Source organism: Erpetoichthys calabaricus, chromosome 6 (assembly GCF_900747795.2).
Source record: "Erpetoichthys calabaricus chromosome 6, fErpCal1.3, whole genome shotgun sequence".
Taxonomy (NCBI): Eukaryota; Metazoa; Chordata; class Cladistia; order Polypteriformes; family Polypteridae; genus Erpetoichthys; species Erpetoichthys calabaricus.
The window spans coordinates 193,386,183-193,402,505 of record NC_041399.2 but is presented as its reverse complement, the minus strand read 5'-3'; the positions used below and the strand labels follow the sequence as shown (position 1 = coordinate 193,402,505).

Genomic DNA, 16,323 nt, shown 5'->3' with positions numbered 1-16,323 from the left:
ATGTCCTAAAACACACACTATTTATTTACAAAATGTCCTGCACACAACACAGTGCACTAATCTGCCCAAACTTTGTCCCTTCTTTCCCTACTATTCTTCTTCTTCTTCTGCCACCTTTACTCCTCCACACACAGGGCTCCAAAATCCTGCGGGGGCTCCCTGTGGTAACCACGAGACCCAATAGGGTTGAGCTTCTATGCTCCATCAGGTGGCCCTCATACAGCTGCCCTCTCGTGGCCCAGGGGAGGTATAGTCCCTCTCCAGGTCCTTCCCAGTGTCCTGGCTGGGCATGGCCCTCAGTCATCCGCCACAATGAATAGATGGTAACAGATTTGTGAAATACCAATGGGTCATGATTTTAAAAGGACTTTCCTACTCAAGTAGAGTAACACAGACAAAGTCTAGGTTTTCTTAATCTATTAGTGTCCTGCTAGATAGCCTACCATACATTAAAGATTTCATTTTTTTCTTCATATGAGGAAGTCTATAAAGCACAAAGTACCAACTTAATATGCAAAGAAGTCTTACCAGAATGAAATGGTGCTTTGTCAGGCAATAGTGCTACAAGGAACCATACAACCCAGTAAAGAACATTATAGTGCCATTACAGAACCGTGTCACAATAATGACCATTAGACATTGCGAATGTTTGGGGCAGCCACCCGTATAATTGTTTACGGCTGCAAAACAAACTAAATTTCAAAGACATGTGCATTCAACTGAGTCCAAAACAGAACTGATTCTCTTCAGGCAATATGGCGGCTTTAAAGGCCAGAAAAGGAAGTGATGTCATCAGCACCGGAACCGGAAGGGACGTCATTGGCTACCCCAGAGCCAGGCGGGATTTCCCTAGACTGGTCTGCAAAAGATCGAGAGGGAAAATTAGTGCACTTCGCCACCCCCTGGTCTGGCATGGAATTACATGTATTCAAGCCCTTTGGTTGTCTCCAAAACACACGTGTGTGACAACCGTTATCTCTAAGAGCATTGCTGTTAGCTATAATCTGCATAGACAGATACGCCTTGTTAAAAAAGAACAACTTAGTTTGGGCCTCAGCATTTCACTGATGATAGAAATGCTAATATTCAAATCTGCTAGCAGATGCTTTAGCAGTTAATCTAGAAGGAGAATTAAAATGCTCAATTCAACATTTTCTTTTATAATTGTAAAGATAGTTGTAAAACAGTAAGGTGAAGAGTTTAAACAGTCATTTTTTAAACTATTTTGCAGTATGTGTAGATATTGGTGAATGGGTTTTCTTGAAGATGGAAGGTGACATTTAGTTTGTGGCCTCTTTATTAGGTATATGTGCACATTAACACAGATTGTCAGCTCCTACAAACAACCAATCATTTAGCTAGTACTCATTACATACAACTTACATATGATGGCCAGTTTAAATGTTGTTTAACCAAACATTATAATGGGCAGGTACATGATCTAAGTGTCTTTGTGCCACTTCTCAATAACTTACAGATAAAAATAGTGAGTGGTGGACAAAAACAAAGAAAAACAGAGAGACTTGTTTAAGCTAAGAGAAAAACACGCTGTTGTGGTATCTTATTTGAAAGACAAGTATAACAAATCTCAGAGCTGGAAGCATCCTCTGAAAAGGATTTAGGCGTTCATATTGGTACAGCATTCTCATTATTTAAGTAATGTGCGGAAGCAATTAAAAAGGCAAATAAAATATTAGGTCATTGAATCCAGCAGGGTGCGAATGCTCCCTGTTAGTATGTTTGCTAGAGACTGCAGCTTTTACTAAACCAAAGGTCTATCTATATATATTATTATTATCTTCTTATATAATACGCTACCGTGGCTGTTCGTTTGTCTGTCCAGGATTTTAAATCACCTGTAGCTCGCAAACCGTTTCATCTATTGGCTTGAAATTTGGTACACATATACTACGTGACATCTACTATCCGCTTTCGGGGTGATGATTTTTATTACTCTTTTTATTTTTATTTTATTGTAGACTCAACTTTCGGCAGCGCTCAGCAGGGCGGCCGTGCAGCGCATGTGTACGGGCGCTGTTCTCATTCCCTACCACCTTCGCTAATCGTTCTTGAGGCAGATTGAAGACTTAAGTGCCAGCTTAAGTGAAAAATTAAAGAAAACGTACTACGTAATTGCAACACAAAAAACTAACTTAATCAGTTTTAACGCGAAAAGATGCCAACAAAAGAAGAGAAGCAGCGGGCCTCTAAGGTGGAGTAAAGAAGAGCTGCTCAGGAAGCAGCGAGCACATCAACGGCTGAGCAAACGAATAGTAAACATACAGAGAAAGAGGATGAAAACTAGGAATGAAAACTCAAGTCAAGTGTAGTCACTGCATGTTATCATGCAGTACGCCGTTACTGGTTATAAAATAAAATATTATATCCTTCCCTAGTGGTAGTGCGGTAATTCTAGGATGAAGACCAAAAAAAAAAACAATAACACTAATGAAAGGATGCATTTAGCTTCTTTTAATATCAGTTGACACTCACAATAATGCAATTTTCAAAGTAAAGCTTCTGGCAAAGCGTGCAGTCGTGGGTTTCCTGCACTTCGCTTTGTCCACATTGAGAGAGTGCGGGAGGCACGTTTCCTAGTTACAGGCCGGAGCGATATCTTCCATCCATTCGTAGGTGAGCTTCAGTTTTGCAATGCAATGCCAAGATTTTTATACTTTTCTGACTGACTTTCGTTTCAAAATAAGAACAAGTAGTGCTAGGGTGTTGTACCATGTTAGCCATTGTGAATGTAGTGAAAAGTCAAGCAAAATGACCCCTTTTATTGGCTAACTAAAAAGATTACAATATGCAAGCTTTCGAAAGGCAACTCAGGCCCCTTCTTCAGGCAAGACGTAATAAGAACAAGCAATTTCCAAACATGGGATACAATCTTTTGCTGGCATAGTTGAAATAGCACACAGTAAGTATTGACCATAAACTGGCCATCAACCCACAGGATACACATGCTGTCTTTTCCACTTGTCTCTTCCCATCTCAGTTGTGCCTTCTCTCTGTCGGTTTGCTGACATGGCTTTCTCCCAGTCAGCTGGTTAGAGTGGCTGCAGCTGCGTCTATTCATGGCCTCAATTACACATTTTAAGTAAAATAATAAAACTCAAAGATAACAGTGGCACACTTTAAATCTTTGGCTGCAGTTATATTTTAAAAACTGTTGAATATAAATAGAATGCTATGCTCAGACTATATAATGCGCTAGTGAGACCACACCTGGAGTATTGTGTGCACTTCTGGCCACCATACTAACATAAAGACATAGCAGCAGTTGAAGTTGTACAGAAGAGAGCAACTAAGGACTTAAAGACATGTCGTACTCCAACAGATTCAGAGAGTTTAACCTGGTTATTCTTAAGCAGAGGAAACTGCGTGGGGACCCAAACCAGGTCTTAAACATTCTCAAAGGCATTGATGAAGGAGATATAGACAAATGCTTTCAACTGAATGGTGAATCAAGTGTGGATACACAGTGGAAATTAAGAAGAAGGGCATTTAAAACTGAAGCCAGGAGGCAAGTCTTTGTACAAAGAATTGTGGGAATCTGGAACAAATTACCATGCAGTTGAAGTAGAAACCTTGGCAACATTTCACAGGTGTCTGGATGAGATATTGGGAGAGCTTAGCAATTAGCTGAATAAAAGAGCCTGATGTACTGAATGGGGTCCCCTTGTCAAAGTTCTTATGTTCTTAAGAGTAAATGCAAACTCTACACAAACAGTGGCCACGGCAGAATATAAACCCAGGTGGCTGGAGCTTTATGGCAGCACTTCTAACCAAGGCACCCACCTACGTTTTATTTCCAAACATAACATTCTCAAACCGCTTAATCCAATTCAGGTTTGTTGGAAAGATGGAGTCTATTGCAACAGCTTTAAAGAAAAAGTAGGAAAAGACAACCAGCCAGTCCATCACAGGCCCATTCACACACAGCCACTGCACTTTCATTAAGAGTCAATTTTGAATTGACAGTTAACCTAACACACAAATGTTTGGGGATGTGGGATAAAAACTTTATTTCTGGATGAAAACCAACAGACAGTGGGAGAATGTACAAACTCCACATTGTCGGGAGGAAGAAGAGTTAATGTTAATGAAGAAATTATTTATCAGCCGTGCTTTTTGCAATGCAAATATTTAATTATATACTTCAGGAAGGCTCCCACTTTGTTTTTCTTACCTTTCTTTGTAGATGAGATTTCCCAGTCATTAGGTCTACATCAAGGTAGATTGGAGCACGCTCAATTTAAGAAACAGAATGAAACAATTTATTGATAACCCCAAGATGCATAGAAATATGATAACTACTTATATATTAACATAAAACCCACAAGATACAAGACAGATGGGACAGACAAAAATGCAACATAGAAGAGACTGGTCTTTGTTTATAGATTTTCTGGATTTCCTGATTTTAACAATTAAACAGAAGGTCCTATTATATTTCTGCCTGCTCAGAAATCTTGAAAAGCTGGAAGGCCTCAAAAACTAAAGTTAGACCTGTACTCTGACACAGATTTGAGCCAAAAGTGTAAACCTGCCCACTCCACAACAGCCTAGCCCCAAACTCGAATTGTAGTCTTAGGGCCCACACAGTCCCACTGGTGGGGGAAAGGGTTTAAATAAAAAATATTCACTAAAGGGTAGAGTAAAAAAATACTTAAATAACTCCACCCTACAAAAACAAAAGAGAGTGAAGAAAACATCTCATTTGGCTAAAGACACAAAGAAGAATACATCTGATCTGGCTAAAGATAAGAAGTGCATTCCTAGTCCCAGTGAGGCACTATACAGGCTGTTGTATATATACAGGCTGTTGCTATAAAGGAGCCCCAGTGATGTTTCTTGACATACTTCTGTTGAATAATTCGTTGGCTGAAAGTCCTCAGTGTTAGTGTGCCATGGATAGGATGTGCAACATTGTTCATAATGGCACTCAGTTTTGTTGTATTTCTCTCCTTTGATGCTACTTCCAAGGAGTCCAAAGTTTACCCCATAACTGAACCTGCCTTTTTAATCAGCTTGTTGATTTTTTGGGCCTCTGTTAAAGTTATATTACTGGCCCAGCACACCACAACACAGAAAATCACATAGTTATAGAACATTTAAAAGGAACACAGACTTTAAGAAAAAAAGGGTCTGCTTCTGCCCTTTCTTATATAGTCTTTCTCTGTATAAAAAAGGATAAAAACGTAATAAACTATACAGGTCCGCAAAATTAAATTCATAAAAATAGTTCTAATTGTGAATAGTTATTTTTTGTGTTCACGAACACAATAACAATATAATTAGAATGTATCACATTTAAGTACAAGATTGAAAAGAAATGCAATTAAAATTTAACAAATTACACAATATTTTAATGTATACAATATTGGTTCTAAATCAATTTTACATGAAACTATTTAGTCACCATAATATTTTTAAACATATGTGTAAAGAAAACAATACAAACATATTAATTGACTTACATGTAATATGTCTTGTTAAAGCCACTTCTTAATTATTTTGATCCAAAACATAATTTGATGGCCTGTTGTTTGTACATTTTTTTCTGGTGTGTCCGTTTGAATCATTCAACAGCAGTCCGACATCATACTGACATCCCAATGTCCTTGGTAACTTCTATCCATGTCTTTTTATCCTGATGGAATTTTTCATCTTGCTCTTCACTCGCAGCTTCAAGATTTTCAGGGAAAAATTTGCAAATGTGGATTCAAAAAATGAAGTTTGAGACTTTTTGTTGCAACCCTTAAACTTAACTATTTTTCACAATTTCTTTATAATTTGGATCTTTATTGTTAAATCTAAAAACTTAGCCTCTCATTCCAGGTCATTCATCACACCATCAAATTTCACATCAGAAATCACGTTTCTAATATCAGGCCCATCAAAGATGCCCCCTATCAATTTAGCCTCAGATAAACCTGTAAACTTTCAGCCCAAATACATTAAACAGGCTCCATCTTTGGGTACGACTGCTTCACTAAACCAAGGTAGCAGCACTTTGTCTGGGTCCACCAAGCTAGGTCTGATGATGTTCTTGACACTAAACTGTAGCTTTTTTGTAGCTGCCAAGTCCTTCTGAACCCAATGTCAGTTCTTGGCTCTGCTGTCCTAATCATTTGGAAATTTTGTCTGCCCTGATTGCTGACCCAGTAAGATGCACACAACTTTCAGGTCCCCAACATTTGAACCAACAGTGCTCTTTGTAGTTATCTTGTTCGAGAAAATTTTCAAAGTTTTAAAAATAGATTTTAATATTAGAAGATATGAAATTCAAACAAATTATCATTAAAATAAAATGTGTTTTTTTTTTAATATTTTTATTTTATTAATTTTCATTGTAATCATTCCATACAAACAGATCAATTTATAACCCAACAAAATTGAAGACAAATCAAACCCCACCCCTGAGAAGGAGAGCTTAGCTAAAGGAAAATTGCTTAAGGCTTTTCAATAAGGCAACATTAAACAAAAGAAAGGGAGAAGTAAATATATAGGTAAATAAGAGATGGAGAAGGGAGTTAAATGCGGTAATAGTTATTTCTCTTATTCTAAAATAATATTGATTAAATCCTGCCAGGTTTTGAAAAAATTTTGTACAGATCCTCTAACTGAGAATTTGATTTTTTCCAATTTCAAATAATATAAAACATCAGTTTCCCACTGACTTATAAGAGGAGAATTAGGATTCTTCTGCCAAAAGTGTAGTGAATGCAATCACTGTTTGCTTGTCCTTCTCCAATTCAAGTCCATCTGGAAGAACACCGAACACAGCTGTTAATGGGTTAGGAGGAATTGTGATACCAAACCTGTCTGAAAGGCACTTAAAACTTTTTGTCCAAAATGATGTTAGTTTGGTGCAGGCCCAGAACATGTGACCCAGTGAGGCAGGAGCTTGGTTGCAGCGTTCGCAGGTTGGATTCTGCCCTGGAAACATTTTGGACAGTTTTAAGCGAGACAGATGAGCTCGATATATAATTTTTAGTTGAATAATTCTATGCTTTGCGCATTTGGAGCTCGAGTGAATTCTCTGCTTTGCTACCTTCCACTCCTTTTCTGATATATTGATTAAGAGATCTTCTTCCCAATGTCCTCTTGGATCTTTGAAAGGTAGGGACTCTAATAAGATTTTATATATTGCGGAAATAGTGTTTAATTACTCAAAATTGAGCAGTATTTTTTCCAGCATTGTGGAGGGTGCAAGGTGGGGGAAATCGGGCAATTTCTGTTTAACAAAATTTCTAATTTGAAGATAGTAAAAGAAATGTGTAGCTGGGAGGTTGAATTTTGAACGTAATTGTTCAAAAGATGTAAACATTAAAATAAAATGTTAATTAATTATAGTGCTAAAATAATAAAAATTTACAATTGACAGGTTAATTTTTTTTTGGAAAAAAATATATCATAGAGAAAAATGAAATATATAAATACATATGAAATAATCAGACCTCCAGCAGACCCCCGTGGCTCTGTAGTTAGGATATAGCGGGTTGGATAATGGATGGATATACCTGTGTTATTGTAAATCTACTATTTATTATTTTTAAATATTTTGTATAAAAACTGCCCTGATTATGTTTCAGTTTAAATTAGTGATGGGTAAGTTATATGCTGGACTGGAGTCACCATGCCACTGAAAGCCTGGCACAATGTCCTGCAACATTTGTATTAATCTTCCAAAACGTATGAATTACTTCCTGAACCGGTGAACACTTTGTTTGTCTAGCAGTCCAACACTTCATTGTAGTCATTAAGAACTCCAAGTTGTTTTGATCATTTCCTGACAAGACCATTTTGGTCCTATGGCTCAATGTGTCACCCAGGAGGATTCACAAATGAGAGCAACTCCTATAGGACTTAAAGTGATATTTAAAAGTGAATGTGTTAAAACTGTCTTTCCTGCAGCTACACCAAGCAGAATCTTGAATAAAGAAAATGTGAATTCTGAAAGGCAACATACTTCAGGAGCAAGGTAAACACTACAACACAAAACCTCCCCTTCTATAAAGATTTCAAGATTTAAACTAAAAGAAGCATGTGTTTGATAATATTTACATGAAATGGTCTAGTGTGAATAGCAAACTGATATTTTATGGACAACTTTCTTTAAGAAAATATACAATCACATTTTGATCCTCTATAAATCAGAGATACGTGTCCAATGTACATAATCATCCTCCATAGAGGATACTGACTTAGTGTTTGTTTACGACTTCTGCCTTTAACAACTTATTGCCATCCTCAGGTGATCTGAGCCCTGTTGCTTAGTAACACTTGTTGCCACATCAGTGATGGTTGCTTACTGGGATCAGGATCTGAGGGCATTGCTCAGTTTTTAAGCTGGTGTGTACAACTGCATTTCCTGGTGGTTCCTATTGACTTTTGATTCCTTGTGTTTCCAAATGTCTGATTGATTCATATAACTTTAGTTTCAGGTCTAGCTGGTCATTAATTGTTCTTACTCAACTACATAACTGAGTTTCATCTCTTTCCAACCACATCCCTGTTTACACCCACTATGGTAGAATAACAGAAAGTGGCCAAGATAACCCAAGGGTTTTGTTCTCTGTAGTTAATAAACTACTTCAACCCATATCTGGCCCAACTACCTCTTCTACTGAAGTCTGTGAGGAATTCCTCCACTTTTTCCGTAACAAAATTAAAGATCTAAATAATTCAACTAACATAAATACATCATCTGTTTATATCTCTCCCTGTTTTCCCACTCCATCCAGCTCCTTCTCTAAGTTCTCACCAGTCACATCTGCGTTTGTTAATAACCTGCTTTGTAAGATGAGGCCGACTACTTGTGTACTGGACCCCATCCCCAGCACACTACTTAAATCCTGCTTTCATGCCATAATCCTGACTGCTACAACAATAATAAACTCATCCCTTGACACTGGCTCTGTGCCGCTCACTTTTAAAATCGCTTCTGTAACCCCAATGTTAAAAAAGTCTGGTCTTGATGCTGACAGTCTTAACAACTTTTGGCCTATCTCCCACTTACCTTTTCTGTCAAAAGTTCTTGAGCGTGTTGTAGCTTCCCAACTCACTAACTACTTAACTTCTAATAATTTGATGGAACCCTTTCAGTCTGGTTTCAGGGCGCAGCACAGCTGTGAAACTGCTCTGCTATGGGCAACCAATGATTTGCTTATGGCAGCAGACTCTGGACAAACCAGCATATTAATTCTGTTAGACCTCAGTGCAGCATTTGATACTCAGGTCAGACATGACATTCTACTGTCCAGAATGGAGAACATGCTGGGTATCTCTGGCACTGCCCTCCAGTGGTTCAAGTCCTATCTGACTGATAGGCAGGAGTTTGTTAGTCTTGGCAACAGCAGATCCAGCTCAGCACCAGTCACACAAGGAGTCACTCAAGGCTCTATCCTTGGTCCTCTGCTTTTCTGTATTTACATGCTTCTCCTTGGCCATATTATTCATAGCTATGGACTGGGTTATCATTTTCATGCAGATGATACTCAGCTCTACTTCAATGTTAAAAGTGGAACTTCATCAGAGTTTTCCCAGCTCACAACCTGCCTTAGTGGAATTAAAACCTGGATGGAGCAGAACTCTTTAAAATTAAATTGCAACAAAACTGACCTTGGGACTAAAGTGCAACTTAATAAAATGAGCTCCTTCCCAGTCACTCTTGGCGGTGATCTCATCAAACCTGCCTCTACTGCAAAGAATCTTGGTGTCATTTTTGATTCCTCCCTTTCTTATTCAACCCACACAAACCACATTAAGAAACTTTCTTACTTTCACCTCCATAACATATCCCGTGTTCGCTCCTTCCTCACATTTTCTAACGCTGAGAAACTTGTCCATGCTTTTATCACATCCCGCATCGATTATTGTAATTCCCTACTGGCAGGTGCCCCTTCTAATCACAGCTCCAGCTTATTCAAAACTCAGCTGCAAGAGTCCTTACATGGACCAGCAACAGCGAGCACATCCCACCCATCCTGCTCCGTCTTCACTGGCTCCCTGTGTCTTACAGAATCGAATATAAAATTCTACTAACCTACAAAGCCTTAAACGACCTAGCGCCAAACCACATCAGTGACCTTCTCCATCACTATGTGCCTGTCCACCCACTAAGGTCCTCTGATTCTGGTACAGTAATCTTGTTGTGCCCCACACTAATCTACACCCCATGGGTGACAGGGCCTTCAGCTGTATAGCGCCCAGACTCTGGAATGACCTACCGAAATTAATCAGGTCAGCTGACTCCATGAATTCTTTTAAAAAACAACTCAAAACTCATCTGTTCAGGAAGGCTTTTAGCTCTACTTGACTTTATTACCTTTCTCTCAGTTTACTTCTCTGTCAAGATGCTAATGTAACCTGTGTGTGTGCGAGACCATCAATTATGTTGTCTGTTAGGCTTTTTCTCAGAATTCACTGTCGTAATCTTCTTTATTTATTTATCTAGTTTGTACAATGCTATATACTGTATACCCTGCTGTTCTTTCTTATATTTTGTAAGTGCCTTGAGCATGGGAAAGGTGTTATATAAATAAAATGTATTATTATTATTATTATTAGTCATTCAGCAAATTATGATTTGATCTACCAAAATCCAATGCATGGCCTTAAAACTCTGACAGCAAATCCTCTCTTGGCTTTGGGTTATTGCTATAGAATAAAAATCATGTACTTATCTATTTAAAGATTTAAGTAACACGTCCATATTTATGGGCCTGCCTGTAACATTTATGTTTAAAATAAATCAAATTTTATCAAAAAATACAAAATTATATGTATGTGAACAAGAATACTAAAGCAATAAATGCATATGAATTCTAACATATTGTAATGTTGTTGACTCTTGCGTCACCCAGGGATGACATCGTTGATGAGTCGGCAGCGGTATGAGCTGGCATTCCCTTATTCAAAAGTGCAGCTTCAGTGCCAGGCACAGGGGAGCGTATAAAAAAAGCGAGTCTGCCATAGTCACGCAATCTCCATTCTAGTGTGGCTGAAGTGAGCAGCTCTTATAAGGACAGTGAGCTACCTGAATGAGCAATGAAGTGAGCAAAAAGCCTTTGGGTCCTCACTGGCAAGTACAGCTCAGCACTTCCAAATGTTGCTATGATAAATCTAAAATTACTTGCCCCACTGCTGACTTTGGGATGCATATATATGCTATAGAACAACAATTAATTAATCAACAGATATTGATGGTTTCAGTTTATGTTAATCAGTTTCTACTTTGTTCTTTGTGTGTTTCAAGAAATCTGTATCTTTATGTGTACTAATTCTGTATTTAGTAATTAGTATAATCTATACTGTACTTGCATTTTACATGCAAATGTGTTCATAGCACTCCAAAACAGCACTCAGTTTAGAGTGCAATACAAAAATAAGTTATATTGTATTGAATAGTATTATATTAATAAAATAATGCATTTTAGAAACTGCTTCCCCCATGTCTGCGTGGGTTTCCTCCGGGTGCTCCGGTTTCCTCCCACAGTCCAAAGACATGCAGGTTAGGTGGATTGGCGATTCTGAATTGGCCCTAGTGTGTGCTTGGTGTGTGGGTGTGTTTGTGTGTGTCCTGCGGTGGGTTGGCACCCTGCCCAGGATTGTTTCCTGCCTTGTGCCCTGTGTTGGCTGGGATTGGCTCCAGCAGACCCCCGTAACCCTATGTTCGGATTCAGTGGGTTGGAAAATGGACTTTGATTTGATAGTCAAATTTTACCAGGTAGAAAGGTTAAGAGTTCTGAGAAATGAATGAAAAGGGCCCAATTATCATCATCACATCTGATCCATAAACTCAACTATTCACAAGAGTTATGCATAAATGGCAACATTTACACTGGAGTTTTAACTCTAGTGCCCTCCATATCTTTTAATCTACTTTCTTAACCCGTTTCCTTCAGTGCCAGATCACACTTATGTCAGGACAGTTGGAGCTGCACTGACGTGCCAAATATCCATTATCCAACCCGCTATATCCTAATTACAGGGTCACAGGGGTCTGCTGGAGCCAATCCCAGCCAACACAGGGCGCAAGGCAGGAAACAAACCCTGGGCAGAGCACCAGCCCACCACAGGGCACACACACACAACCACACTAGGGACAATTTAGGATCGCCAATGCACCAAACCTGCATGTTGTAGGACGGTGAGAGGAAACCGGACCATCTGGAGGAAACCCACACAGACACGAGGAGAACATGCAAACTCCACGCATGGAGGACCTGGGAAACGAACCACAGGTCTCCTAACTGTGAGGCAGCAGCACTACCCACTGTGCCACTGTGTCGCCCACGTGTTAAATAAATAATAGAAAATCAAATGACTAAATAATTGCTTTAAATTTTTATTTCACGCTACCCATTGTTTCATCATGTTATCATTTTCTCTGTGAAATGCACCTAGCACAAAAGAAGCAAACTAAACGCTTAAGTGCTTTTCTTAATGAGGGATAGGAAGAAATGTCAAAGCCAACTTTACCGCTGTTCTATTTAACTTCTTACATGTCTCACTCTCCATATTGTGCCACGTTTTTTCAATCCAAGGGACCTCTATGGGCAGGCTGTTTGCTGACTGGGACTGCCTTTTATTTTCACTTCTTTACTTCCACCCAGTATATAACCAGTAGACGATTCCACAAAGCATCCTTTATGCACATAAGGGAGTGAAAAATCTAAGCTTCTTCTTTCAGTACAAATGAAAAATTACTCAAGTCAAATATTAAAATTTTAGTTGATGTTATGGTGTAATTGTTTGATTTCTTGTTTCCTTACAGTCTATCCAAAGAAGAAAAAGCTGTAGTATATGTAGGAGTGTTGGGCGGTTTGCTATTAATATTCCTGGTATCAATCATTCTCTACGTCCGAAAGAGAAATGGTAAGTTTTTAAGAGATTTTATTTTAAAGCTCTAATTAGTTTCTGATTCCTATTAATTTAATCAGCATGTCTGTCTGTGCTTGTTGTTAATTTCTAAAGTAGTAAATAATTGAGCATGAGCTTGTTCATCAATTTATTTTGTAGATAGAGTGGATTCAGAAAGTATTCAGATGTCTTCACTTTCTGCACACTTTATTGTGTTGTGGATTTAATTTTAAACGGGTAAAATTGCCAATTTGCCACATCAGTTTACACTCAATAACCCATAATGACAAAGTGAAAACATGTTATCAGAAACATATGCAGATTTATTAAGATTCAAAAACTGAAATATCTAATTCATAGAAGTTTTCATACCCTTAATTCAGTACTTAATAGAAGCCCTTTTGGCAGCAAATAAAGCTTCAGTTCTCCTTAGGTAAGTCTCTACTAGCTTTGCATGCCTACATTTGAATAAGTTATCCAGATTCTCTTAAGCTCCATTGGATTGGATGGGAAATGTCTGTAAACTCCCACCTTCAGGATTCTCCGCACATGCTCTGTTGGGTTTAAGTCTAGTCTGGCCAATCAGAGAGTCAGACACTTGTCCTGAAGACACTACTGCGTTGTCTTGGCTGCATTCTTCAGGTCATTGATGTGCTGAAGGTGATCCATTGCCCCAGTCTGAGGACATATGCATTCTGAAGTGGGTTTTATTCAAAGACCTCTCTGGATTTTGCTGTATTGATTTTGATCAGTCACCTTGTCATTTTCACCACCACCACCATGTTTCACTGTACTGCTGGTATTAGGCAGGTGATGAGAAGTTCCGGATCTTTGCCAGATATACTGCTTGTAGTTCTGTCCAAAGGGCTGTCTCATCAGACTGGAGAATCTCCTTTTTAATGCTGTCAGAATCCTTTAAAGTGTCATATGCCTTTCACTTAAGAGTGGCTTCCGTCAGGTGATGAGCAGAGTCTGGTCTTTGCCAGACATACAGCTTGGAGTGCTGGCCAATAATTTTAAAAGGATAAATTTGCCACTTGTACCCATCAATCTACACAAACATGAAACTCTGTTTTCAGAAAGTTTTGCTTTTTTTTTAAATCAAAAACTGATTTTGCATACATTTTCCTGCTGATGGGAAATGCTGTCCCTTGCAGTTCATTTGAATGCATTCTGGTGTTTGGTGGTATTGAGAGTTTTTTATTTTCTTTGTTTTTTTACTTATTTTGCTCTGCTTCTTAGGACTACTCCCGTGGATTTTGTTTTTGGACTTGTTTGCTTTGGAATGCCTTTTAAGCGGCTCCTTTTGTCTCCTTTTTCGCTCTTTTGGAATGTTTTCTTGTTTTCTCCATTGCTTTGAATAAATCATCTTCTATAAAGATTAGGGTCTTGTTTCTTTAGAAGCTGTAATTTTCATCGTTCTCCCTCTTGTGGGAGATGTTTTTCAAAGTCTGTGACTCCCATATAATTTTTGAACTATAAAATCCTGTTCTACCTTTTGGGGCCTAGTCAGGCTTGAAGCCTCCCATTTGCCTAGAACAGTGTTTCCCAAACTCAATCCTGGGGACCCACCGTGGCTGCAGGTTTTTATTCCAACCAGCTTTTGTTTTTAATTGGACTCCTGGGCTAATTAAGTGACCTGTTATTTCCCATGTTCTGTTTTTTCGGAACAGTATAGAAATTAGAAAACTAAGTTTGCCAAAAAAAAGCCAAGCAGTTACAGTCAAATGAAAAAGTTTTGGAACCGCTCTTAATTCTTTGGATTTTTGTTTCTCATTGGCTGAGCTTTCAAAGTAGCAACTTCCTTTTATTATATGACATGTCTTATTGAAACAGTAGTATTTCAGAAGTGACAATAAATTTATTGGATTAACATAAAATATGCAATATGCATCATAACAAAATTAGACAGGTGCATAAATTTGGGCACCCAATGACATCAATACTTAGTTGAGCTTCCTTTTGCAAATTTAACAGCCTCTAGATGCCTCCTATAGCCTTTGATGAGTATCTGGATTCTTGATGGAGGTATTTCTGACCATTCTTCCATACAAAATCTCTCCAGTTCAGTTAAATTTGATGGCTGGCGAGCATGGACAGCCTGCTTCAAATCATCCCATAGATTTTCGATGATGTTCTAGTCAATGGACTGTGACAGCCATTCCAGAACATTGTACTTCTCCCTCTGCATGAATGCCTTTGTAGATTTCGAACTGTGTTTTGGGTCATTGTCTTGTTGGAATATCCAACCCCTGCTTAACTTCAACTTTGTGACTGATGCTTGAACATTATCCTGAAGAATTTGTTGATATTGGGTTGAATTCATCCGACCCTCGACTTTAACAAGGGCCCCAGTCCCTGAACTAGCCACACAGCCCCACAGCATGATGGACCCTCCACCAAATTTGACAGTAGGTAGCAGGTGTTTTTCTTGGAATGCGGTGTTCTTCTTCTGCTATGCAAAGCACTTTTTGTTATGACCAAAGAACTCAATTTTTGTCTCATCAGTCCAAAGCACTTTGTTCCAAAATGAATCTGGCTTGTCTAAATGAGCATTTGCATTCAACAAGTGACTCTGTTTGTGGCGTGAGTGCAGAAAGGGCTTCTTTCTCATCACCCTGCCATACAGATGTTCTTTGTGCAAATTGCGCAAATTGTAGAACGATGTACAGATACACCATCTGCAGCAAGATGTTCATGCAGGTCTTTGGAGGTGATCTGTGGGTTGTCTGTAACCATTCTCACAATCCTGCGCATATGACGCTACTGTATTTTTCTTGGCCTGCCAGACCTGCTGGGTTTAACAGCAACTGTGCCTGTGGCCTTCCATTTCCTGATTCCATTCCTTACAGTTGAAACTGACAGTTTAAACCTCTAAGATAGCTTTTTGTAGCCTTCCCCTAAACCATGAGACTGAACAATCTTTGTTTTCAGATCTTTTGAGAGTTGCTTTGAGGATCCCATGCTGTCACTCTTCAGAGGAGAGTCAAAGGGAAGCACAACTTGCAATTGACCACCTCTGATTCTGGTAATCTTGTTGTGCCCCTCACTAATCTACACTCTATGGGTGACAGGGCCTTCAGCTGTATAGCGCCCAGACTCTGGAATGACCTACCAAAATTAATCAGGTCAGCTGACTCCATGAATTCTTTTAAAAAACAACTCAAAACTCATCTGTTCAGGAAGGCTTTTAGCTCTACTTGACTTTATTACCTTTCTCTCAGTTTACTTCTCTGTCAAGATGCCAATGTAACCTGTATGTGTGTGCTAGACCATCAATTATGTTGTCTGTTTTTTTCAGAATTTACTGTCTTAATCTTCTTTATTTATTTATCTGGTTTGTACAATGCTATATACTGTATATTCTGCCGTTCTTTATTATATTCTGTAAGTGCCTTGAGCATGGGAAAGGCGCTATATAAATAAAATGTATTATTATTATTATTATTA

General features: G+C 38.6%; 1 protein-coding gene across 4 annotated transcripts in view; it reads left to right on the top strand.

Annotated features, from left to right (window-relative positions):
• LOC114653740 (polymeric immunoglobulin receptor-like) overlaps positions 1 to 16,323 on the top strand; it is a 49,942-nt gene that overhangs the window by 25,961 nt on the left and 7,658 nt on the right. For all 4 annotated transcript variants that reach the window (XM_028804228.2, XM_028804230.2, XM_028804229.2 and 1 more), the window contains exons 4-5: positions 7,924 to 7,990; positions 12,788 to 12,888. In XM_028804228.2, the coding sequence (XP_028660061.1) occupies positions 7,924 to 7,990; positions 12,788 to 12,888 (168 nt within the window). The remainder of the gene's footprint in view (positions 1 to 7,923; positions 7,991 to 12,787; positions 12,889 to 16,323) is intronic.